This window comes from Phocoena phocoena, chromosome 20 (genome assembly GCF_963924675.1).
Source record: "Phocoena phocoena chromosome 20, mPhoPho1.1, whole genome shotgun sequence".
Lineage (NCBI taxonomy): Eukaryota > Metazoa > Chordata > Mammalia > Artiodactyla > Phocoenidae > Phocoena > Phocoena phocoena.
Genome location: NC_089238.1, coordinates 8,377,735 through 8,403,364, shown reverse-complemented (window position 1 = coordinate 8,403,364; position 25,630 = coordinate 8,377,735). Strand labels below are relative to the sequence as shown.

Genomic DNA, 25,630 nt, shown 5'->3' with positions numbered 1-25,630 from the left:
GGGCAGGCAAAAACAAAACATACATAATGCAACACTTGCAAAACTGTGCACTTGATTTCGAAGGGTTCCCAGGAGCCCTGAAACTCAGTGGACCACAACTCTCTCATGTTATCACCTCTCAGGACCACGTTCTGCTGTTGACTGGCCACATGGCCTACATTTCTTCAGGTCAAACATTCCCTCCTCCGGGGATCCTTCCCTGACTCCCAAGCACAGTCAAGGGAGGCTCCCGCAACCCCCTGGGCTTCCTTTATCACAGCCTCCATCTCGGGATTGTCAGAGTCTGGTGAAATGACCACCTGTGGGTACTCAGCGTGGTCCTATTCATTGCTGTCCCTCCCCCCAGTCCAGTGCTTGCAAAACAGCAGGCTCTCAGTAAATGTTTCTAAAAATGAATGAATGTCTTCTGTTCTCTCCCGCAAACATTCAGGGCCCGAAATCCTAGCATGAACTTGTGTCCATCCCAGAGATCACCACAGGAGTCATGAGGTGCCCTGTGTGTCACCAGCTTGACCCAGGCCACAGGCCATTTACTCTGCCGGCACCTGCCGTGATCCTATCCCACCCCTGAGGAGGAAATCAGCTTTTTGAAGACAAAGTGCTTCCTTACTGCAGGCACTGGCCTCTCACTGCAGGAGGTGGGGAATATCTGGTCTAGGTGATCACAACTGAGGCCAGTTTTGTGACAACACTGGGATTAGCCACAGCATGCCGCCTCCCAGAACAAGGGAGGGCAGGGGTCCCCGAGACCGACCCCCGGCTCCCAGTCAGGAAGAGGACCCGGAGAAATGGGACTGGAATTGTCCAGAGACACGTCGCCTCTTCGAGGACGCCTTCTTCGGTGATGAGGATTATATCCGGCAGGGTTCTGAGGAGTGCCAGAAGTTCTGGACCTTCTTTGAACGCTTGCAGAGATTCCAGAATCTCAAGACCACCAGGAAGGAGGAGAAAGACTCTAGGCGTCCCAAGCACAGCATCCCGGCACTGGCCGACCTACCTCGCGCTTACGACCCACGCTACCGCATCAACCTCTCCGTCCTTGGCCCCGACACTCGGCGCTCTCGGGGGCTAGGCAGGCGCCTGGCCCCGGAGAGAGTGTCTGAGTTCCGCCAAGCCCTGTTGCACTACCTGGACTTTGGCCAGAAGCAGGCGTTTGGGCGGCTGGCCAAACTGCAGCGTGAGCGCTTGGCACTGCCCATCGCCCAGTATGGGGATCGCATCCTGCAGACGCTGAAGGAGCACCAGGTGGTGGTGGTGGCAGGTGACACGGGCTGTGGCAAGTCCACTCAGGTGCCCCAGTATCTGCTGGCGGCTGGCTTCAGTCACGTGGCATGCACGCAGCCCCGGCGAATCGCCTGCATCTCCCTGGCGAAGCGGGTTGGCTTTGAGAGCCTCAGTCAGTATGGCTCACAGGTGAGTGGGACAGAACAGGTTTCCAGTTTTTCCCAGTGACCTCGCGGAATAAGTTGGTTGTCCTATGGCAGTATCGTTACGAAAACACTTACCCTTTGACCCAGCGATGATTCTTGTAGAAGTTTATCTATCGATTGGCCTGGAGATGGTCCAAATGACAAAGGCACTAACATTACCCAATATAGCACCTTAACAGTCAAAAATCGGAAATGCCTCCGTGGTTATCAGTCTTTTTCTAGGCAGTCACAAAAAAAGAATGAGGATGCTTCCTACTAATGAGTTCTAGGGTTCTAATCCTGGCTCGACCACTTAAAAATTTTTGTTTTTGAAGTTATCATACTCTCAACACAGAAGAATGCACGTATCATACGTATATAACTCTGTGAATTTTCATAAGTTGACTGCATTTGTGTAACTAGCATTCAGGTAAAAAAGTCAAACTTACCAGCACCCCAGAAACCTCCTCGTTTCGCCTCCCAGTTACTGCCTTGAGGCCTCAAGAGTCATCACTATTCTTAGGGATAGATCGTCATTTTAGTGCTAGATTATCAGACCTGCGTTAGTGATAGAATATCACAGATTATTTTCTCCTCTTTTTGTTACTTTTTTGAAAATTTATTTATTTATTTATTTGTTTGTTTTGGCTGTGCCGGGTCTTAGTTGCGGCACGCGGGATCTTTTAGTTGCAGCATGCGGACTTCTTAGTCACAGCAAGCATGCGGGATCTAGTTCCCCGACCAGGGATTGCACCGGGGCCCCCTGCATTGGGAGCGCAGAGTCTTACCCACTGGACCACGAGGGAAGTCCCTCTTTTTCTTACTTTTTATAAATGGAATCAAAAAGTATGTTCTCTTGCTCACTATTGCCGGTTATGGCCTCTGTTGCTCAATATTAGTTTTGTGAGACTCACCTATAGTATCATCATGTAGATGTACACCATTCCTTCACACTGTTGTATGGTATTCCATTGTGAAGGCACCACAGATATTGGTTCCTTTTATTGTTGACGGGCATTGCGGAGAGTTCTAGTTTTAGGCTCTTGTGAGTGGTACCACTACGAACATTCTATAACATGCCTTTTGGTGTGTTTTGGTACATATTTCTGTTGGGTATATATCTAATAAGGGTAGGATCACTGGGTCATACCAATACTTGTTATGGTTAATCATTTTCATTGTAGATTTTCCAGTGGGTCTGTAGTGATACCACATTTTAATTTGCATTGTGAGTTTTGTTTTGTTTTGGCTGTGTTGGGTAGTAGTTGTGGCATGCAGGATCTTTGTTGTGGCATGCAGGATCTTTGTTGAGGCATGCAGGATCTTTCCTTGTGGCGCGCGGGCTTCTCTCTAGTTGTGGCATGCAGGTTTTTCTCTCTCTAGTTGTGGCGAGAGGGCTTAGTTGCCCTGCGGCATGTGGGATCTTAGTTACCCAACCAGGGATCGAACCCGTGTCCCCTGCATTGGAAGGCGGATTCTTTACCCCTGGACCACCAGGGAAGTCCCTGCATTGTGAGTTTTAATTTGTGTTTCCTTGATGACTAAGGACGTTGAGTGCCTTTTCATGTATGTATTAGCCATTTGGAGATCCTCTTTTGTGAAGTGTCTGTTCAAGTCTTTTTCCCATTTCGCTTTTGTGTTTTCTGTGCTTTTGTTCTTGATTTATATGTCTTTATAGCATCTGGATATGAGGCCTTTGTAGGATTTATGTATTGTAAATCTTGTCTTCTATTCTGTGAGTTTCCTTTCATTTTCTGAATGGTGTCTTTTGATGATGGTGTCTTTTCATTTAAATATAATACAGTCTGTCATTTTCTTTTTATGGTTGCCACCCTTTGGGTTCTGTGTAAGGAATTTTTGCATACTTTAAGGTCATGAAGATGTTCTGTTTTTTTCTAAAAACCTTTACATTTAGGACTGTAATTCATCTGAAATCTATGTGTGAGGTAGGGGTTAAGATACATTTCCTCTCAATAACACTTTTTAGCGATTTTACTTTGGATGACTCGTGTCAGTTTCTCCATTTCTGAGGTGAGGGTAATACTAGTGCTTATATTGTGTGGTAGTTGTGAGGATGAAGTGAGTTGATATACATAAAGATTTAAAGTAGTTCCTGGTACATAGAAAGGACTCAAAGAAGGGTTAAGCATTACTGTTATGATTAATTAGTATCATACATCAGGCTCTGTGCCAAGTACTTTATGTGCATTGGCACATGTAATTCTCACAGCATCTAGGAGGAAAAAATACGCATCTGTGGGATGGAGTTGCCCAAGTCAACAGCACTAAGAGGCAGAGGTGGCGTTTGAACCCAAGCCTGTTGGACTCCAGAGTCTGATGTGGGACATTTGCTCAGATTTTCAATTTGGGGAGGGCGAGGGGCTGTGGCCCAGGCCCAGGTCCTCTCCTGACCACACGTTCCCACTGCCCCCCACTCCCAGGTCGGCTACCAGATCCGTTTTGAGAGCACACGCTCGGCGGCCACCAAGATTGTGTTCCTGACAGTGGGGCTGCTCCTGAGGCAAATCCAGCGGGAGCCCCGCCTGCCGCAGTACCAGGTCCTGATCGTGGATGAAGTCCACGAGCGGCACCTCCACAACGACTTCCTCCTGGGTATCCTCCGGCGCCTGCTGCCCCAGCGACCTGACCTCAAGGTCATCCTCATGTCAGCCACCATCAACATCTCGCTCTTTTCCAGCTACTTCGGCGGTGCCCCCGTGGTACAGGTTCCTGGGAGGCTCTTCCCCATCACGGTCAGTGCCCGCCTCGCCCCTCCCCAGACTTCCCACCTGGTCTCTGGCCACCCTGGACATGTCCCTTCTCTTCTCTTTTTCTCTGTTTCCCATCTCTTTGATGAATGATGTTCTCTCTCTCTCTCTTTTTTAAAGTTGCTGTTTTTGGAGCATTTACAGGGTGCTGGATAGAGTGCTAAGTGCTTGTTAGAGGAGACCCCAAAATTTAAAGGCTCAAGTAACATAGAAATAAATTTTTCTTATATAACCCAAGCCAGCCAGGTGTGGCTGGTCCAGGCTGATGGGCAGCTCTGTTCTACGTGGTCACTCAGGGACCCAGGCTCCCCTTTTCTCATTGCTCTACCATCTCACAGGGCAGGGTTTCTAGACTCAGCGCTTTTGACATTTGGGTCTGGGTAATTCTTGGCTGCCCTGTACATCACAGGGTGTTTAGCAGTATCTCAGAAGTGGCAGAGCCAGGACTTGAATCCCACTCACAGCCAGACATGTCCCTGTGCTCGATAGCTTCTGTTTGCCCTTCCAGATCTCCTTGTCCCTTCCCCACCTTCCTGTCTTCCCTGGGAGGCACAAACGGACCCCTTTCCCCTCTGCCTTCTGGTTGGCCAGTGGGAAAAGGAGAGTCAGCCCCTCCCCTGAGGTCTCCAGTGAACTGTGACCCTCACCCGAAGTCACAGCTCCTTTTCGAGATGTCTCTCCACACAGCTCTCTCCTTTATGGTTTTTTTTTGGTTTTTTTAGTATTTTTTTGTGGTACACGGGCCTCTCACTGTTGCGACCTCTCCCGTTGCGGAGCACAGGCTCCGGACGCGCAGGCTCAGCGGCCATGGCTCACGGGCCCAGCCGCTCCGCGGCATGTGGGATCCTCCCGGACCGAGGCACAAACCTGTGTCCCCTGCATCGGCAGGCGGACTCCCAACCACTGCGCCACCAGGGAAGCCCTCCTTTATGGTTTTGATAACCACTACTTCCTCTTGTTTTGGGGCCTAAGAATTGATAAGAGCTCTGAGGTTCCTAGCCCCAGGAGATGCACTGTCCCTTGTGGTTTCTGGGTCTAAATGCCCATCAGTCTGTCTTCTAAGTAGCCATTAGAAGCAGTGAGGTTGCTTTCAGAGAAGTGATTTCTAGAGTTTTAATCCCAACTCCACCCCTTAAAATTTTGTTCCTGTTGGAGTTATACTGCAGATACAAAAGAGTACCCATATCACAAGTGTACAGCTCAATTAATTCTCACAAATTAAATACCTGTATAGAGCCAGCACCCAGATTAAAAAACATGAACATTACCAGCACCCCAGAAACCTTCCAGTTACCTTGATACTTTGACCTTTTATTACATCCTCCTCAGATACCGTCTTTGAGTGTGCTGTCTGCTGCCTGACTGATCTGTGTCTTCTCTGTCAGCCTGTGGCCTCCTCGCCCCATTGCTTGGGAGCTGGAGTGACAAGGTATGCTCCTGCCTGGGGCTGTCTCCTCACAGGTCGTGTACCAGCCGCAGGAGGCCGAGCCGACAGCATCCAAGTCGGAGAAGCTGGACCCGCGGCCCTTCCTCAGGGTGCTGGAGGCCATTGACAATAAGTACCCACCCGAGGAGCGGGGTGACCTCTTGGTCTTCCTCAGTGGCATGGCGGAGATCAGCGCCGTGCTCGAGGCCGCCCAGACCTACGCCAGCCACACCCAGCGCTGGGCGGTGCTGCCGCTGCACAGTGCCCTCTCTGTGGCCGACCAGGACAAGGTGGCGCATGCAGCCAGGCCACGTGGGGCAGATGGGGGTCTGGGGGGGGTTGAGGGCAGCTAATGCAGGACAGATGTGACCCCACAAGCCAGGGCTGTGGGCTGCAGAGGGGCTGCTCCCATCTTTGAGTTCCTGATGAGGTGGGAGGCATTGGAGCTGAGCTTTGGAGGACAAGGAGGGTTTTTTTCTTTTTTCTTTGCGGTACGCGGGCCTCTCACTGTTGTGGCCTCTCCCGTCGCGGAGCACAGGCTCCGGACGCGCAGGCTCAGCGGCCATGGCTCACGGGCCCAGCTGCTCCGCGGCATGTGGGATCTTCCTGGACCGGGGCACGAACCCGTGTCCCCTGCATCGGCAGGCGGACTCTCAACCACTGTGCCACCAGGGAAGCCCCAGACAAGGAGGGTTTTGAGTAGGAGAAGAGGGAGGAAGGCAGTCCAGGTGGCGGGAACCAGCTTGAGCAAAGGCCTGGAGATGGGAACCTGTGAGTGGGGTGTGGGGAAAGGTGAAAAGACCGCCTGGTTGGAATGGAAGGGTGCTGGGAGAGAGGCCTTTGGGTCACTGTCTTAGTTATTGATTGCCATATAACAAATTACCCCCAAACCTAGCAGCATGTTTATTGTTACATGCATTATCTCACATAGTTTCTGTAGATCAGAAATCTGGGAGGAGCTTAGCTGGATGGTTCTGGCTCAGGGTCTCTCATGAGGTTGCAGTCAGATGTCAGCTGGGGATGCTCTCATCTGAAGGGTTGACTGGGGCTGGAAGATTATCTTCTCAGGTGGAGCTGGCTGTTGGCTGGGGGCCTCTCTAGGGGGCTGTTTGAGTGTCCTCACAGTATGGTGGCTGGCTCTTCCCAAGAGACCAAAGTAGAAGCCACAGCATCTTTTATGACCTAGCTTTGGAAATCACAAACGATCATTTCTACAGTATCTCTTAGTTTTTTTGTTTTTTGTTTTGTTTTTAATTTCCAGATAGTAGATAGTTTTATTTTACTTACTTATTTTTAAATTTATCTATTTATTTATTTATTTTTGGCTGCGTTGGGTCTTCATTGCTGCGCATGGGCTTTCTCTAGCTGTGGCGAGTGGGGGCTACTGTTCGTTGCGGTGTGTGGGCTTCTCATTGTGGTGGCTTCTCTTGTTGTGGGGCATGGGCCGTAGGCACGTGGGCTTCGGTAGTTGGGGCTCGCAGACTCTAGAGCACAGGCTCAGTAGTTGTGGCGCACGGGCTTAGTTGCTTCACGGCATGTGGGATCTTCCTGGACCAGGGCTCGAACCCGTGTCCCCTGCATTGGCAGGTGGTTTCTTAACCACTGCGCCACCAGGGAAGCCCTATCCCTTAGTTTTTAACCCGGTCTGCCCTGTTCAGGGGGAAGGTACTGGGTGAGGGTGTGAATCCCAGGAGTTGAGACTCCCCCAGGCCGTGCTGGAGGCTGACTACCATAGTCACCTCCGGAAGAATCCCTTCAGGTCAGACTTGGTTGTTTAGTGATTAAAGAAACAAGCTTTGAGCACCTCCTTAGTGCTCCCCTTGCTCCAAGGGCCCTCTTTGGGATACAGTGGGAGCTGAGATATGGTTCTTCCCCTCAAGCTGCTGGTCCGCTGAGGGGGGATAGACAAGTAATTGACAATCCCACAAGTGGTAGAGGAGAACTCTGGATACTCTGAGAGCAGAGTCTTGGTGGATTCAGGAAAGGCTTCCTGGAGGAAGGGACTCTGTACGTGGAGACCTGAGAAAGCCCCATTGTAGGAAGGGGGCGAGGAGAAGCGTGTCCCAGCTGAAGCGTGTGCAGCACTGGTTTTGTGCTGGGCAGAGTCCTGAGCTCTGTGCACTCCTTGTCTCTAAGCTTCATAGCCGCCCTGTGCGCCATGTCCTGTTGTCCCCATTCAGTAGATACAGAAACTGAGACGTAGGCACTTATGCAAAGTCACATAATCGGCAGAGCCAGGCTGTAGAGCTTCGTAATTTGGTACCAGAGCCCATACTCTTAACCAGAGGTTGGCAGACTTTCTGTGAAGAGGGCAAATTTTTAGTGTTTATGGGCTCTATGGGCTCTGTCGTAACTACTCTACTATTACAGGTAGCAAGCAGCTGTAGACTGACCTGGTGAGGCGGTGTTCCGTTAAAACTCGATTTACAAAAACGGGTGGATTTGGCCTGCAGGCGGCAGTTGCTGACAGCCACTCTTAACCACTGTGCTTGGCTGTCTCTTGGGTCCATGAGAAGGGCTTGTGCAAAGGGCCTGGGGTGAGAGAAAGATGGGACAGCTGGGAAACTGCACTCAAAGTGGCTGGGTCCAGATTGTGAAGGGGAAGTCAGGAGAGATGGGACTGGAGAGGTGGGCAGGGTTAGACCACCAGGGACCTTGAAGACCCATTGTGGTGGTGGGCTTTGTCCTGAGGGCACTGGAGGGGTCATGGGAAGGTTCTGAGCCAGGTGGCGGGCAGTGCCAGTTTGTGCTTTAGCAGATCCCTCTGCTGCATGTGCAGGCTGGATGGGAGGGGATGAGACTAGAGACCAGGGAGGAAGCTGGAGTGGGATTGGGGTGGGAGAGGAGGGGCGTGGAGCAGGGCAGGCCTGGGCTGTGGGTTTGGGGAGGAGGGAGTGAATTCATGAGCTGTTCAAGATGATCTGGTGTGGTGGGGTGGGTGAGAAGGGAGGGAACACCCAGGACAGCCCAGGGTCTGGTCCCGGTGATGCAGTAGATGAGGAGCCATCTCTAAGATGGGGGCCCGAGTAGGGAAGGGTTCAGTAGAAGGTGCTGAGGCTGTTTTAGACATATGACTGTGAGGTGCCCATGGGACATCCAGGAGGCCACTGGACACATGGGTTAGTGAGTGCCGAGTTAGTTGTGCAAAGGGCCTGGGGTGAGAGAAAGACAAGGCACTGACGCCGCCTCTTCACTATACCCCAGGTGTTCGACGTGGCCCCACCTGGAGTCCGGAAGTGCATCCTCTCCACCAACATCGCTGAAACCTCAGTCACCATTGATGGGATCCGCTTTGTCGTAGATTCTGGTAAGCGCTGCCCCCCAGCTACCTCAAGGATCTGGTGAGAAGTGTGGGGTTTGGAGCTGTGCACATGTAGTGAGGGAACTCTGGACCACAGCAGGGAGGAGGTAGTGTTAGGGCTGTGTAGCAGTGGCAGCATCTTAATCCTGCCCAGGCCTTCCTAGCTTGCTCCTGCCTCAGGGCCTTTGCACTTACCGTCGTCTCTGCAGAGAGCTCTCTCTCCCCAGATTTTTACACGGCTCACTCCCTCACCTTATGTCAGGACCTGCGCAAATGTCTCCCCATTAGAGAAGCCCACTTGTTCACTTTATCTAAGTGATCTCCTTTCACTGTCACTTCCCTTATGAGGCTTTATTTTTCTTCATAGTACGGGCATTATATTTTATATATCTTGATCTATCTATTGTCTGTCTTCCCAACGAGACTGTTCTCTGGAAAGTCAGCATAGCCTAGTGGCGAGGAGACACTGGCGCCAGCCTGCAGGTACACTGCCGGCTGTGTGACTCTCAGTGCGTCTGTTTGCTCCTTTGTAAAATGGCAGTCATGACAGCCCCTCCCTCGGGTGTTGAGGATTAAAGACGTTAATACATTTGGGGGCTGAGGCTGGAACCTGGCACAGGGTGAATGCTCAGTAAATGTCAGCAGGTATCTTATTGTATTGAATCTGATGCCACTGACGATAAAAGATTCCATAAGTTTATGTTGGATGACTGAACCTCTGAGTAAGAAAAGGCTTGAGAAAATAAATGGAAAGATAAGTGAATGAGGAAACTAAAGAATACATTAACAAAATGGTAGGGTGGGGCCAAGAGTAAGCTCTCAGTTAGTGTTACTGGAACAAAGGAGTAAGTGAGGGTGTCAGTGAGTGAACGGCTGGGTAGAGGGCCAGGCGCATGGAGGGCCCACGTGGCTCCTGCACACACATTCCCTTCCCTCCCTGCTACCCTCCTGCCCACCCAGGGAAGGTGAAGGAGATGAGCTATGACCCGCAGGCCAAACTGCAGCGGCTGCAGGAGTTCTGGATCAGTCAGGCCAGCGCTGAGCAGCGTAAGGGCCGGGCGGGCCGCACGGGCCCTGGTGTCTGCTTCCGCCTCTATGCCGAATCGGACTACGATGCCTTCGCCCCCTACCCTGTCCCGGAGATTCGGAGGGTCGCCCTGGATGCACTGGTGCTGCAGGTGAGGCAGGGGCTGGTAGGGGACTGCATCCTGAGTGCTGGTGCCAGAGAGGAACCCAGGAGGCATTTAGACATGGTTTCAGGGTCAGGAAGGGCAGGGCTGGCCAGGCCACTGAGTGGAACTCATTCCTTCCAAATGTCAGATCCCGTATTGAGGGGAGAACTGTTCCCCCAAATCCACAGGGTCATGGGAAGAACCTTGTGACTCAGTCACAATGCTTTCAGCTGTAACAGAAAACCCATCAAGAAGTGGCTTTTAAAACCGGGGTTTTGGGCTTCCCTGGTGGCACAGTGGTTAAGAATCTGCCTGCCAATGCAGGAGACATGGGTTCGAGCCCTGGTCCGGGAAGATCCCATGTATGGTGGAGCAACTAAGCCCGTGAGCCACAACTATTGAGCCCGTATGCCACAACTACTGAAGCTTGTGCCCCTAGAGCCTGTGCTCCGCAACAAGAGAAGCCACTGCAGTGAGAAGCCCTCACACCACAACGAAGAGTAGCCCCCGCTCGCTGCAACTAGAGAAGAGCCCACGCACAGCAATGAAGACCCAACACAGCCAAAAATAAATAAATTTATTAAAACGAAAACAAACAAAAAAAAAAACGGGGTTTCTCAGTACATTTTATGTCATGGCTTAGATGTCATTTGCTTAGATTAGGCTGCTGTGACAAATAGACCCACTCACATAACAGCCAACACAGCAGGACGTTAGTCCTTGGGTTGGTGGGCAGTTTCCTTTATTCAGAGACCTGGGCCTTCTTCCTCTCATGGCTCCATCATCTCCCTGGGGCGTCTTCATCATGTGTGTCAGCCAGCGATGGGGAGAGAGCGTGGGACTTAACGTTTGGGAGGGTGTGAGGGCCAGGTCCACAAGCAGTGTACTTCCCTTCCACTCACCCTGGTGAGAGCTCGGTTCTGTGGCCACTCCTCACTGCAGGGCAGGCTGGGAAGTGTAGTCTCTGTGCTCAGGAAGAAGCAGGAATTGAAAATGGGGAACAGCAGGTGGCATCTGCCTCAGGCTCACACGTGCCCAGGTGAGAGAGAGGCATGAACCAGCCCCCTTTCCTATGGGCGACGCACACTCATTGTTTCTATTCATTTGATTTCCTTTTAAAAAAATGCCAGTTGTGACCCCTGTCGTGGAGTTCCTGACTCACATGACCTGCTGTTTGAAAAATGCTGACTTGAACAATAGAAAACGTACCGTTTCACGTAACAGGAAACCTTGAGATAGGGAAATTCCAGGCTTGGTTATTTATTTATTTATCTATCTATATCTATCTATATATTTTTTTTTCGTTGTGCCAGGTCTTAGTTGCAGCACTTGGGATGTTTTTTTAGTTGCGGCATGCAAGATCTAGTTCCCCGACCAGGGATTGAACCCGGACCCCCTGCACTGGGAGCGTGGAGTCTTACCCACTAGACCACCAGGGAAGTCCCCAGGCTTGGTTACTAAATAGAATGGTGATGTCATAAAGGAACAGGGTTTTTTTTTTTTTTTTTTTTTTAATTATTTATTTATTTATGGCTGTGTTGGGTCTTCGTTTCTGTGCGAGGGCTTTCTCCAGCTGTGGCAAGCGGGGGCCACTCCTCATCGCGGTGCGCGGGCCTCTCATCATCGCGGCCTCTCCCGCTGCGGAGCACAGGCTCCAGACGCGCAGGCTCAGCAGTTGTGGCTCACGGGCCCAGTTGCTCCGCGGCATGTGGGATCCTCCCAGACCGGGGCTCGAACCCGTGTCCCCTGCATTGGCAGGCAGACTCTCAACCACTGCGCCACCAGGGAAGCCCGGAACAGGGTTTTTTTCTAGCTTTCCAGCCTCAGCTTATCAGCAGCTGTCCTAATAACGATGATGATGATAAAAAGCACTTACCTCGTACTTCCTGTGTGCTAGCTCTGTTCTAGGTGCCTGAGTTATGTATATAAGTTTTGCTCCTCACACAATCTCTGTAGTAGGTAAACTTATTGCAATTTATGGATGAGAAACAGGATGCAGAGAGGTTAAGTAGCTTGATCCATGTGGTATGGCTGGCAAGTGGCAGAGCCCGGATTCCATCTGAGGCTGTCAGGCTCCAGAGTGTGCCTCATGAATGCCACCTGGCTCTGGTAGCCATGGGCAGCACCTCCTCCTCCTTCACTCTCTGGCTGCAGAGGCGATGAACTGCCCCTCTTTGTGGGTCTCATTTTTTTTTTTTTTTTTTTGGCCATGCCGAGCAGCTTCCAGGATCTTAGTTCCCCAAGCAGGGATTGAAGCCAGGCCCACGGCAGTGAAAGTGCAGAGTCCCAACCACTGGACCACCAGGGACTTCCCAGTTTGTGGGTCTCATTTTTAAGGCCGTGGGAACCTTTTCCAGAAGCCCCCTGGCTGGTCTCCCATCCTGTCTTGTCAGCAGAACTAGGTCACATGTCCACCCTGTGACCTGTAATTGTCCGGGGTGGCGGGGTGGCACTGCCCGACTGGATCGGAGCAGTGATTCGCAGTCTCAGCTACACTTTGGAATCGTGAGAGTGCTTAGAAAAACAAAAACCAGCCGTGCCCTACCCCTCACCCAGAGCTTCTCATTTAAAGGTCTTTTAATGAGTATTAGTGATCTCCCAGACAACACCATAGCTTAGTGAGCAGGGAGGAAGGTGGTACCACTGGCTGCTGGGCGGATGCCAGAACTTCTGGTGCCCTCCAGATCAGGCCCAGGAGAGCAGGTCACCTTACCCAGAGACTTTGGCAGATCCCCTAGTCTCTCTGAGCCTTGTTCTCACTCTCTCATGGTCATGGGAGCCGCCATGCCAGCCCTTCCTTCATCCACTCACCAGAGAGGTGCCGCTTCCCTATGCCATGCCAGGCCTGGTGATGATACATGTTTCACTGCTTTCTCCCCGTGACCTGCTACCCCTCTGGGCCTTTGAATCAGTCGGGATGCTTTGGTCAAAAGTGAGAGAAACCCAACTCAAACTGTTGTTAGCAGAAAAGGGGCTTTTATGGATTTGTGTGTCCATGTTGGGGGGAGGTCTAGCTTAGCAAAAATTAAGGATTTCTCCATCTGCTGTGAATGGGCTAATTTCCAGGCAGTGGAAAAACTAACCACAACAGCTCTGAGCTTCCATCCTGGCTTCTCACAACCAGAGAAGATGCTGGAGCTTCTCTCTCTCAGCTCCAGTCTGCAAAGTCCCAGGGAAGGATTCTGAATGGCCCAGCTCAGGTCATGTGCTCATTCCTTAGTCAGTCGCTCTGACCAGGGGCTGAGAAACCTCAACTGGTCCAGCTTAGATCGTCTGCTCGCTCCGTGGCCAGGGTGTGGAGAAGAGCGGCTAGGCAGACAGACAGATAATGGCCCTCCTTCCCTGCTTCGGTACAATGAACCTTGACGTTGGGCATTTTAAAGTATCACAAGTTTGTTATCCCTGAGTCCCCCAGTGTTCCACAGTGGCTCATGTGTTCCCCATTCCTGACAGGGTTTGGTTCTCATTCCAGATGAAGGGCATGAGTGTGGGGGACCCCCGAACCTTTCCCTTCATCGAGCCCCCCCCACCAACCAGCTTGGAAACGGCCATCCTCTACCTCCGGGACCAGGGGGCCCTGGACAGCTCAGAGGCCCTCACCCCCATTGGGTCCCTGCTGGCCCAGCTGCCTGTGGACGTCGTGATTGGTGAGGACCCCCCTTGGGGTGATCACATAGGGTCCTGGGAATGGGTGTGGGACACCGCTTGCTCTGAGTGCCCCGGGGTCAAGTCTGGTCCTTCTCTGGGCCCTGTCCATTCATTCTCAGGTCCTCTGTGTCAGGTCCTGTTCTAGCGCCAGGGATATAGCAGTAAACAAAACAGACATTTCCCTCCTCTGCACAGCCTGTCCCCAGCTCCACGTGGTACCCCCTCTATTGTGGTTGGATGTCGAAACCTCCTGCCTCTTCCTCTTGCCCATCCTGAGTCATCCCTGCCCCTGCCGAGGAACTCGCTGACCGAGCCATGTTTATCTTGCCCAATTCTCCTGACTTGAGACATTCTGTGTCTACCAACAATCCACAGCCCAGAGAATATTGCTAGCTGAGTTCTACCATCTGGGGCACCACTTCCCAGGCATAATTCTCAGGGGAGCTTTCTGCCTGCGTCAATATCGTTAAAGTCCCCATCACTGCGACACGCTAGAGCGTCAGTACGGGCAGCAGCCTGGATACCACCAACCCTGAGGGCCACCCACAGCTATGGAAATGGTTATTTTTGTTTATTTGAGAAGGAAACAGGGCTAGTGCAAGGAGAATCAGATCTGAGAAGAAAGAGAACAGTCTGTGAGCATTTGCTTTGCGTCAGTGGAAGACTTTGTGGCCCTTATTTCATCTTCACCTGGTGAGGGGAGGGCCTCTGGGCGCTCCTGTTGTACAGTTGAGGAAAACGAGGCTCAGAGAAAGGCTGTCACTCGCTCGCCAGGGAGGCCCCCCATCAGCCGGGCTGGCACCGTGGGTCCCCAGGCCCTGCGGAGCAGGCGACACAGATGATGCAGTGCTGGGCAGTTCTGGGCCCCGGTGGCTCAGTTACCGTTCTTCCTCTGTGCCAGGTGGAGCTCCCTGTGCTTCCCAGGTGAAACACAGTTCATCCTCACAGCAGGTAGATGCTGCAGTTAACCCATTTCACAGATGGGGAAACAGAGGCACAGAGAGGAGGAGGGACTTGCCTGAGGTGACGGAGCTAAGGGGTTCTGGGACAGCCTTGTTTTACTGCCCTACTTTATCTTATGAGGCTACGTGTGTAACAGGAACTTTCTGGAAAGGTAGGCAAGGGGAACAGTGAGGGTGAGTCAGATGTGTGACATGCAGGCCACTGACCTTGGGGCAGGTGGAAACAGTCTTCCATCACATTGGGATCCGATTCTGGGTTTGATTCTGTCCCTCTGGCTCCCGAGGCCCTTTGTGGGTGAGGCGGAGGGTGGGTGGGGGCCCCAGAGGGCTGGGGACGCCGTCAGGCGCCCAGGAGGCTCAGCGCCGCGTCTGCCCCCAGGGAAGATGCTGATCCTGGGCTCCATGTTCCACCTGGCGGAGCCTGTGCTCACCATCGCCGCCGCCCTCAGTGTCCAGTCGCCCTTCACCCGCGGCGCCCAGAGCAACCCAGAGTGTGTGGCGGCGCGGCGACCCCTGGAGAGTGACCAGGGTGACCCCTTCACGCTCTTCAACGTCTTCAACACCTGGGTGCAGGTGAGGTTGACAGCAGGGTGCCCCCGTCTGGCTGTCGTTCTGCACGGGGCCAGAGCCTCCCTGAGGCTGTGGCTCCTCCTTGTGCCCCCACCGCCACCCCAGGGACGACCACTGAGCCCTCCGCAGGCCGGGCCTGTCTGGGGAGGACCCTGACTCCACCATTCATGGGACCAGCACGTGCAGAGGCCCCCGCCTGAGGGGGAGCCTGAGGTTTCTAAAGCACTGACGAAAGCCAGTGCCATCTGGAGAAAGTTTAGATGCCTTAGGCTGGGGGCTATATCTTGAGCACACGTTCCCTGACTGGGCCGGGTCCTGTTCTGGGCAGTGCTGGGGACCCAGTGGTGACTAAAACTACCTGGCCCGGCCCTCCTGGGGCTCCCAGCTCAGTGCAGGAGAGAGACTGTCCCTGGACAGTGACCAGCCAGAATGGGCTGTGATGGGGAGTCCAAAGGGGCTGGGAGAGCCCAGGGAGAGTGTCTGACCCCATGTGGTGTCTGGGAGGGCTTCCTGTAGGAGGGGGCAGTGGGGCTGAGACCTGGAAGAAGGAGGAGAGCAGGTGGTGGGTGCTGAGGGAGGGCCGGCAGGCCTGCCTGCCATCCTCCCAGAGGCTGGTGTTTGGGCTCACACTGGGTTCGTCTGGGCAGTGGGTCGGCACTCCCATCCCTCCTCCCAGCTGGCCAGGCCCTGACCCTCTGGTGGCCGGACCTCCACCCAGGTGAAATCTGAACGGAGCAGAAACTCTCGCAGGTGGTGCCGCCACCGGGGCATAGAGGAGCATCGGCTGTATGAGATGGCCAACCTGCGGCGCCAGTTCAAGGTGAGGCCCGGGAGGAGGGGTGAGGGCCGGCCTGCCCAGGCAGACAGGGCCAGGAACAGACCTGGCGAGTGGGGGTGGGGGGCGCTGGAGTGGGGTGTGCATGACACCTTCTGCGGCACGGCTTCCCATCCTATGACAGTCATCAGAGTCCCACCCTACACCCGCCTCCCCTACCGTCACATCACCAGGTGTGGAGTGCGGCCCGGGCAAAGGAGTAGAGATCCAGGAGGGTTTCCTGGAGGGGTGGACAGGGTCACAAGTCGCATCCTCACGAAAAGCCGCCTTCTCTGGAGTGGGGGAGCCGAGCTGGCCGAGTGCCAGCAGGCCGCACGGGGCACCAGATTTGGAGCCGGACATACCAGCAGTGAATCTGAGCTCTGCCACTTGCTAGCAGTGCAACCCTGGGCGAGTTACTGGGCCTCTCGGGGCCTCAGCTTCTCACTCTGAAAATGGGGAGGCCAAAAATAGCCCCTGCCTCCCAGCGTTCCCATGAAGATTAAATGAGTTAATACACCTAGAGCATTTAGAAGGGCCCGACACACAGGTGTTCCCATACAAGTGTTTGCAGTTTTCATCGTCGTCATGAGGATGTGGTTCGGGCTTCCCTGGTGGCTCAGTGGTTGAGAGTTTGCCTGCCAATGTAGGGGACGCGGGTTCGTGCCCTGGTCTGGGAAGATCCCACATGCCGCGGAGCGGCTGGGCCCGTGAGCCATGGCCGCTGAGCCTGCGCGTCCGGAGCCTGTGCTCCGCAACGGGAGAGGCCACAACAGTGAGAGGCACGCGTACTGCAAAAAAAAAAAAAGATGTGGTTCCACAGCTTGCTTGTGTTGTTAATATTCCACGGGCCTCTTTCCATTCGAGCACAAAAAGATCCAGTGCCGAGTACTTCTCTGCGGTCGTGTAGCGTGCCACGGAACGAAAATAAAAGAGCCCCTGGTGTAACCGTTCCTCTCGGCTGCAGGAGGGCAGATTGCGGCCCAGAGTGGACGGTCAGTGCCAAGGCCTCCCACGCAATCACAGGGGGCTCCATGTTGGGGACCACCAACATCCCAGCCGTTCTCGGCATCTCTCAACATGTCTGACTTTCTAAAGAGCGACGGTTCAACCTTTGTTGAGCCCCAGATGCTGAGAAACTAATGAAAAGTGTGGGTCCTTTTCTCTCTCTCACTCTGAGTCACATATGATATCCTATCTCTCCTCGTTGGTCGGGGCTCGATGAGAAACAGAAGGTCCAATGCAGTAGGTCCCTGGGAGGCTGTCTCCAAAGGCGTGGGCAGTAGGCCTCTAACGTGCATTGGAATCACAGGGAGGGCCCGCGCTGCCCACATTCCCGAGATTCTGCTTCAGTCATTCTGGGATGGGGCCCAGGTCTTGGCATTTCTGAGCGTACCCGGAGCCTGGTGACGACTGTGTGCAGAGGAGGCCCCGGGGAGGACCCTGGGTGGTGGTCGCCCGGCCTCCTCTCCTCCCTCCTGGCGGCTGACCCAGGTGCTCCATTGGCCGATGACAGAGACGGCTCTTTCCTGGAGCAGTCGTGTGCCCGGCACCGCGCAAAGAGTTGTTCTCATACAGCCCCTTTCAGCCCTAGCAGGGAGGCCCCAGGAAGGTCCCTGTTCTTCATTTGAGGAAGAGTGTGGCTCTAAGGGTGAGGTCTTGTGCCACCCGCAGCAGGCCCCAGACCGGAGCACGCTTGGCCTGCCCCGTGTCCCTCACTCGGGCCCACGCCTGGCCTGCCCCGTGTCCCTCACTCGGGCCCACGCCTGGCCTGCCCCGTGTCCCTCACTCGGGCCCACGCTTGGCCTGCCCCGTGTCCCTCACTCGGGCCCCACCCACCCCCAGGAGCTGCTGGAAGACCACGGGCTGCTGGCCAGGGCCCAGGCCTCGAAGCCGGGGGACAGCTACAGTCGGCTACGGCAGCGTCGGGAGCGCCAGGCGCTCTACCAGCTGAAGCGCCAGCATGAGGAGGGCCAGGGACGCAGGCGCAAGGTGCTGCGGCTCCAGGAGGACCAGGATGGCTGCTCCAGCGATGAGGACCGGGGCGGCACAGCCTCCCAGGGGGCCGGCGACAACGTGGACATCCAGGTGAGGTGCCGTGGGGCTGACTGGTGCCTGGGATGGCTGGGGATGGAGTTGATCAGAGCGGGGATGTGGGCTGCCCTGGGGGTCTTATGGGACATGGCCTTGCTCTGGGGTCCGAGAAGACACAGCCCTGCCCTCATTCAGTAGGCAGGTTTCCATGGACAGGAGTCTACAGAAACCCTTGGATCCACAGATTCCAGTACAAGCCCCTGGGGTAGTGGGGAGGGCCCTCAGGAACCCACCTTCCCCCGTGTTGCCACCAGGATGTGAAGTTTAAGCTCCGGCACAACCTGGAACAGCTGCAGGCGGCCGCCAGCTCAGCCCAGGCCCTGACTCGGGACCAGATGGCCCTGCTCAAGCTGGTGCTGGGCCGGGGCCTCTACCCGCAGCTTGCCATCCCGGACCCGTTTAACAGCGGCCGCAAGGACTCGGACCAGGTGGGTCTCCTTCCCTCTCCCCGTCCCTGTGTGTGTTTTGTCGTCTGTCACCCCTTCCCAGCACCTGCTCTGTGCTGGGGATACAGCAGTGACTGAAACAGCCCTGGCCATGCCCTTGTGGGGCTGCAGTCTAGTGGCGGGGGTGGGGGATAGACTCGTTCCCAGACAGATGACCAGAGTGGTTGGGGTCGGGATGGGGACCCAGGGGCTGAGGGGGACCTGATTAGCCTTGGAGGAGGTCAGGGAGGGCTTCCTGGAGGAGGAGCCTTCTGAGTTGAGATGAGGAGGAGGGAACCTGGCAGCGGGAAGAGCAAGTCTGAGGGCCTCTGTTACCCGGCGCCCGCCTTCGGCTTCTCCAGATCTTCCACACCGAGACCAAGCAGGGCGCCGTGCTGCACCCCACCTGCATCTTCGCCAACAGCCCCGAGGTGCTGCGCACGCAGGAGCAGGAGGCCAGGGGCGGCGATGGGAGCCGAGGTACCGTGAGCCCAGGCGGGGGTTGGGGGAAGCCCTCCATCGGGGACGTGAGGAGCAGGACAGTGACCTCAGGGTGCCGCTCGCCGTCTGGGGTTACCCCCTCGCTCCTCCCCACATTCAGCTTCGCTGGGGCTTCTGACGTGGGACCTGCAGGTCCCAAGAGCCAGACCTGGCTGGGTGGCCTTGGCAAGTCCACCCCTTGCTGAGCCTCGCCCTCCCCATGTGGTGCTGGCTGCCCCGAGCCCCGAGCCCGTCCCAAGGCCTGAGGTTTTAGCAATTAGAGCAGCGCCTGCCAGGAGACCTGTCCCGGGAGCCCCGTGAACTTCAGGGCTTGGTCCTGCCTGGGGGGCTCCCCCAGCCCCAGCGTTCAGGCAGTTGGATTCGGTCTTCCTTCTAGTGGGATCCAGGACACAAAAGTCACTCCAGCTGAGGCTGCACTCAGGCCAGGCCAGGCCCACCAGGGTGCCCTTCCCCAGGTGCAGGCCCTGCCCTCAGGAGCGGGCTTCACGTCTGCAACGTGAAGGTCTAGTTGTGTGCTCTGCCTGAGTGCTGAAACACTCATCCTTGTTTGTACAGAAAGTAACACACTGCGCTAAAATGGTAAACAGCAATCTCCAAAGGTAAGGTTTATGGTTTTAAATACCAAAGATAGAATTTGAAGTTTTCTCTCTAATCTTTAAGGGCTGTAAGTTCCAAGTGAATTTGCCCTCTTCCTATTACATTGTTTTGCTCCTTTTTGGAAACATTTTGTAAGTTCCAGGCATTCTGCAAGTAGAGAGTGTGTGAGGAACCCTCCGTGTTCTTGCCTAGCTGTAGCTGTCACCATTTTTCCATCCTTGTTTATTCTGTCCCCTTGATTTTTTTTTTTTTTCTCTTTGCTGGAGCATGTTAAAGCAGGTCCCGGACATCTTACCAGTTAGTAATAATAATAAAAATCATATTCATAAGGATTGTTTTTTTGCACCACCACAATGCTGTCATCACCCTTAACAAAATTAACAATAGTTCTTAGTGTCACTGCGTAGCCAAAACCACATCCAGCCCGGCAGAGTATTTAAGGATAAGCCACAGGCGTTTTACCGTGACACACGCGAGCATATCCTTTGTGTGGACGTGTGAACGGCCCGGGTGGGACAGGCAGCCACTGGGGGATGACGGGTGTGGGGTGTGGCGGGGAGCTGAGCTGTCCCCTCGACCCTTCCAGATGACAAGGACAAGATGAGCAGCAAGCACCAGCTCCTCACCTTCGTCTCCCTGCTGGAGACCAACAAACCGTACCTGGTGAACTGTGTCCGCATCCCCGCTCTGCAGGTGGGTCCTTGCCCCAGCCTCCCTGCCTCCCAACTCCCCGTGCCATGGCTGTGTCCCAGGGCAGGGGGCCCCAGGTGGGCCTGGAGGAGCTGCCTTCCCCCCGGCTGGCTGCTGTCATTCATTACTCGCTGAGTGCCTGCCGGGTGCCAGGACCTGTGGAAGGTGCACAAGGCAAGACCCGGTTCCTGCTCTCCAGGAGCTCACAACTAGCGGTGGGGAGGGCGGGCAGTAGCACTAAACGCAGTGCAGCACTAACTGATAGGGTAGAGGGCGATAAGCGTTCGGGGAAAATAAAAAGAACGGGTGAGGGGATTGGGGAGGGGTGGGTTGGGGGGCAGGGGAGGGGACAGTTTCTAGTATAGAATTAGGCGTGGGCCTTATTGAGAAGGTACAGTCAAGTAAAGACCTGAGGGAGGGAGGAAGCCATAGGGATCTCTGTGGGAAGAGTGTCCTGGGCAGAGCGAAGAGCAAGTGCAAAGGCCCTGAGGTACCACGTGCCTGGTGTGGACAGGGAACAGCTGGAACAGAGTCAGTGAGGGGGAGCATGGCTGGAGAAGAGGTCAGGGAGGCAGGTGAGACTGGATCCTCCTCCCCACCACCACCAGAGGGTTCTGAGCAGAGCCGGGACAGGGTCTGACACGGGGCAGAGGCCAGGAGCCCAGCAAGGAGGCGACTGAGGCCGTAGGGCAGAAGCGATGGTGCTGGAGGCTGAGAATGTGCTCAGATTGCAGATATACGTGCGTATATGTGTCTGCAGCCAGGAAGGGGGGTTCCTGACAGCATCTGCCACACCTGTGTGCCCACTGTGGCCACCCTGCGGTTCCAGGCCTGGCCACAATTCTCACTTTACAGGGGAGAAGATGGGGCTGGGTGCAGGGGGCAGTGAGGAGGAGGGCGTGTCCCTTGACTAAGCCACACAGTGAGCAAGTGGCTGAGCCTGAACTCAGGGTCACAGGCCACACCTAAGGCCTCCCCCCATCAGGTGGGTGTCCCCGTTACCCCGGCCCCCTCGCTTCCGTCCCAGGGAACATAGAGGGAAGAGAGAATCCCTTCCTAGAGCCCTGGGAGATGTCGTTGACGCTGATTTCCTCTGGCGCCAAGAACGCGAACTCTGATCTGCTCCGTTGTGTCTTCGTTCACACGTGTACTGAGTGACCACCTGGCACCAGCCGCTAAGTACTCTTCCGGCCGCTGGGAATGCAGTCGTGATGAGAATGGACAAGATTCCCTGTGTTCGCGGGGCTCACGTATAAGTGGGGGAGGCAGATGGTAAAGAGAGGCACACATGTAAGAGACCACACCCGATGCTGTACCAGTGCCGGAGGAGGAATGAAGTGGGGTGAGGGCCGGAGTCCTGGTGGTCAGCAGGACCTCGGGACAGAAACACGGCTTTGCTGGCTGAGACGCTGCCTGATGGTCAATCCCCCCCGCCCTGCCCCTGCCCCGTAGTTTCTGACGATGGAGACTTTCAAACACGCACGAAAGTAGAACAGCACACTGGACTCTCATGTTCTATCACCAGCCCCACAGACCCCTGGCCCGCGGCGAGTCCTGCCCTGCCCGCTCACCCCCGCCCCATCCCACAGAATTTTCCCCAGTGTGTTATCTTGACAGTTTTCGAAGAGAAAAGTTGAAAGAAGTGTAGAGTGAACACTCAGTATTCCCACTCCCCAGTCCTGCAGCTAACATTCGGTCTTTATCACCTCTCCACTCGTCGATCTATTTTAACAGGTGGACTTTCCTTTGAATTTCTTGATGCATTTTAAAGTAAGTTGCTGACATTAGCACCCTTCACCTGTAAGCACTTCAGCATGCTTCCTGTTAACCAACATTCAGTGTTTGTTTATATATTTTGAGGATAAAAGGTATAGAGAGTGACCCATACACATATTAAGCACGCCATTTGACAAGTGTTGACAAAGACACACACGTGTAGCCCCAACCCTAAGAAGACAGAGACGGCCACTGGCCTCCAGCACAGGTGATGACTCCCCCGCCCCTGACTTCTTGGAACCTGCTCTGTATTTTACTCTTTGGTCTTCATTAGTCTCTTTCCCCGAGTAGAATTTCAGCTCCGTGGGGCGAGGACTGAGTCCGTCTTGTTCACGTTGTGTCTCTGGCACCCGGAAGAGTGTCTGGCACAGAGTAGGCGTGTGGTCAGTGTTTGTTGCAGGGCTGGGTGGACGTCTGGATGGGTGGGTGGGTGAGTGGGGGCTGGGCAGGAGCCCAGCCAGGCGAGGGCCTCTCTACGATGGCATCCTGCCCCTCCCGCCACTGCCTGTCCCCTGCCCCTTCTCTTCCAGTCCCTCCTGCTGTTCAGCCGGTCCCTGGACACCAATGGTGACTGTTGCCGTCTGGTGGCCGATGGCTGGCTGGAGCTCCAGCTTGTGGACAGTGAGAGTGCCGTCCGGCTCCTGGCGGCTTCCCTGCGGCTCCGGGCCCACTGGGAAAGCGCCCTGGACCAGCAGCTGGCCCACCAGGCCCGGTGGCGGCTGGAGGACAAAGACGACGAGGAGACGGCCCCGGTCAACCGCAAGGAGGTGGCAGCCCTGAGCAGGGAGCTGCTGCAGTTCACGGCGTCCAAGGTACCCGCCTCCTGGGCACCTGCACCCCCTTGGCCAGAGGGGCCATCAGCCATAGGGATGAGATCTCTGGAAGGCCTGGCTTCCAGCTCATCAATATGCACACATTTGGGGGTTTTCAAACCAGAGAGGTTGATGACAAGCCCAGCGTCACACAGCTGGTAAGGGGGGAGCCAGGGTTTGACCCCAGGAGCCATGCCATTAACCCCTGCGGCCCTCATTCAACAGATGTTTGTGAATACATGCTGCATGTGTGGTGCAGGTTACCCCTCGTTAGCAGTTAAGGGCGTGCAGGGTGTGAGAGGGAAGCTGTAAGGTATCTGTCTATTCGTGGAGGACAGACGGGAAGAATTCGGACGGAGCAGATTTGAAGCTGACCCCCCACCTCTTTAAGTGGCGGGGGGTTGAGAATTGCTCCTGAGTCTACTGCTATTACACGCGGATGGGGTGCGACCCCGTGGACCAGGGAAAGGGGAACAGGCTGACGTGCTGGAGGAGAAGGGGCAAGGTGGCCAGACTTGAAGGTCAGACTTAAGGTCTGGATGTGTTCCCAGCAGTCATAAGGAGAGAAGGGCTCTGGGGAAGGCAGGTGAGATGGGGGATGGGGCGTCAGGGAATGTTCTAGACAAGCCTGTGGTCATGAGTATCTGAAACCGTGTTGTGATTGGCTTAAGCAATTAGCCCCCATAACTGAGAAGCCCAGGGGTGGACTTTCGGCACGGCTGGATCCAGGTGCTCCGATCATGTCTGCCTGAGTCTCTCTCCCCTATTTCCTGTCTCTCTTTGTTCAGGTTTCCTACAGCCTCCGGCGGCTTACAGGGCTGGAAATCCAGAACCTCTATGTGGGACCCCAGACCATCACTGCTCCCCCCAGCCTCCCTGGCCTCTTTGGCTGCTCTACCCCCTCCCCCCATCCCACCAAAGGGGGCTATGCAGTCACTGACTTCCTCACCTACAGCTGCCTCACGGTGAGCACAGACCCCACCTTGGCCCCTCATCCTCCTGCCCCTGAAAATGCAACGTCAGTGATTCCCCCCACCCTCTGCCCCCAACCGCACTCCAGCTTAGTCCAGGGATGCAGTTTCAGAAAGGGGCCTGCCAGCCCCGAGGGGTTCTGGGAAGGTCCCAGGCTGGCGACGGGGTGCGGGGGGGAGCCAGGCCTGACACAGCCTGCCTGTCGCAGAGCGACGCGGACCTGTACAGTGACTGTCTCCGCACCTTCTGGACCTGCCCCCACTGCGACCTGCACATGCCCTTCACGCCCTTGGAGCGCATCGCCCACGAGAGCACCTGCCCCGAGGCGCCACAGGACGGTCCCCCAGGTGAGGCTGGGGCAGTGGCGGCCGGGGCGCCTGTGTTTGCCCAGCTGTCCGTCCAGCTTGTGGTTGTTGACTGTGCGTCTGGGCACTTGCTCGACACTCTGGGGACTCACGACCTCAGCCGTTTGCCCTGGCTGGGGCCACGTGCGGACTCCGTCACAGGGACCCAGAGCCCGGGACCAGGAGGCCCTGCAGCCATCGCATTCTCAGGTCATGGTGTCTGTCTCTCTTTGGTCTCTGTGTCTCCGCCTGTCCGGTCGGCCTCTGTGTTCCTGTCTGTTTCTCTGTCTCTCTCTTGCCGTGTCTCTTGTTCTTTCCTCTGTCCCACAGCTCTCTCTGCCTTGGCCACGTCCATCCTGTTGTCAGCCGGGGGACGCTGCAGTGGGCAGACCCGGGCACAGAGTCTTCTGCGGTGCCCCATGCGCCACCCGCTGGTGCTTGCTGGGGAGATGGCTGTAGGGCCACGTGGTCCCACCCCAGGGCTCTGTTTGTCTCTTTCAGTCTCTGTGTCTCTGCTTGTGTCTTTCTCTGTGTCCCTTTCACCCCCTGGGACACAGAGTAAAGACTCGCCTCTGTGTGTGTATTGATCAAGGAGGGCTTCCTGGAGGACACAGAGCTGGAGTCCCCAGAGGCCAGGAGAGAGCCTAACCCCGCCAGGTTTCTGGGATTTGGGTGGGGGTGAGAGCATGCAATGGAGCGTCCCCCTCACAGCCTCCCATCTCCTCTCCCTTAGGGGCTGAGGAGGCTGCCGCCGAGCCCCTCCAGAAGGCATCTGCCCTGCAGAGGCCCTACCACTGCGAGGCCTGCCAGAAGGACTTTCTGTTCACACCCACGGAGGTGCTGCGGCACAGGAGGCAGCATGTGTGAGCCCAGCCAGTCCTGGACCAGGGCCAGGGCCAGGGCCAGGGCCAGGGCTCCCGCCCAAGCCCCCAGCCTAGACGCGGAGCTGTGGTCTGGGCCCAGCCCCGCTGGGAGGGAGCATAACTATGTGAATAAAGTCTCACCGATGGAACTTCCCTGGTGGCGCAGTGGTTGGGAGTCCGCCTGCCGATGCAGGGGACGCGGGTTCGTGCCCCGGTCCGGGAAGATCCCACATGCCGCGGAGCGGCTGGGCCTGTGAGCCATGGCCACTGAGCCTGTGTGTCCGGAGCCTGTGCTCCGCAACGGGAGGGGCCACAACAGTGAGAGGCCCACATACCGCAAAAAAAAAAAAAAAAGAATCCGCCTGCCAATGCAGGGAACATGGTTTCGAGCCCTGGTCCAGGAAGATCCCACGTGCCGCAGAGCAGCTAAGCCCATGCGCCACAACTGCTGAGCCTGTGCTCTAGAGCCTGCGAGCCACAACTACT

The 25,630-nt window shown here is 55.5% G+C and overlaps 1 protein-coding gene across 1 annotated transcript; it reads left to right on the top strand.

Annotated features, from left to right (window-relative positions):
* Positions 1 to 684: 684 nt before the first annotated feature.
* DHX34 (DExH-box helicase 34) lies at positions 685 to 25,291 on the top strand. Its single transcript, XM_065898809.1, has 16 exons — positions 685 to 1,413; positions 3,851 to 4,162; positions 5,639 to 5,893; positions 8,808 to 8,910; positions 9,865 to 10,082; positions 13,549 to 13,723; positions 15,066 to 15,259; positions 15,975 to 16,076; positions 17,916 to 18,158; positions 18,419 to 18,592; positions 18,952 to 19,069; positions 20,274 to 20,380; positions 22,684 to 22,965; positions 23,754 to 23,930; positions 24,146 to 24,284; positions 25,015 to 25,291. Exons 1-16 carry the CDS (start codon positions 709 to 711, stop codon positions 25,146 to 25,148), a joined length of 3,438 nt encoding a protein of 1,145 aa, XP_065754881.1. The 5' UTR covers positions 685 to 708; the 3' UTR covers positions 25,149 to 25,291.
* The last annotated feature ends 339 nt before the right edge of the window (positions 25,292 to 25,630 follow it).

Bases quoted from the DNA above. Each gene is read 5' to 3' on its own strand.
- DHX34 (XM_065898809.1), top strand. From the start codon at position 709: ATGCCGCCTCCCAGAACAAGGGAGGGCAGGGGTCCCCGAGACCGACCC. The intron at 16,077-17,915 runs GTGAGGCCCGGG...ACCCACCCCCAG, and splicing joins ACCTGCGGCGCCAGTTCAAG to GAGCTGCTGGAAGACCACGG. The intron at 19,070-20,273 runs GTACCGTGAGCC...CGACCCTTCCAG, and splicing joins GGGCGGCGATGGGAGCCGAG to ATGACAAGGACAAGATGAGC.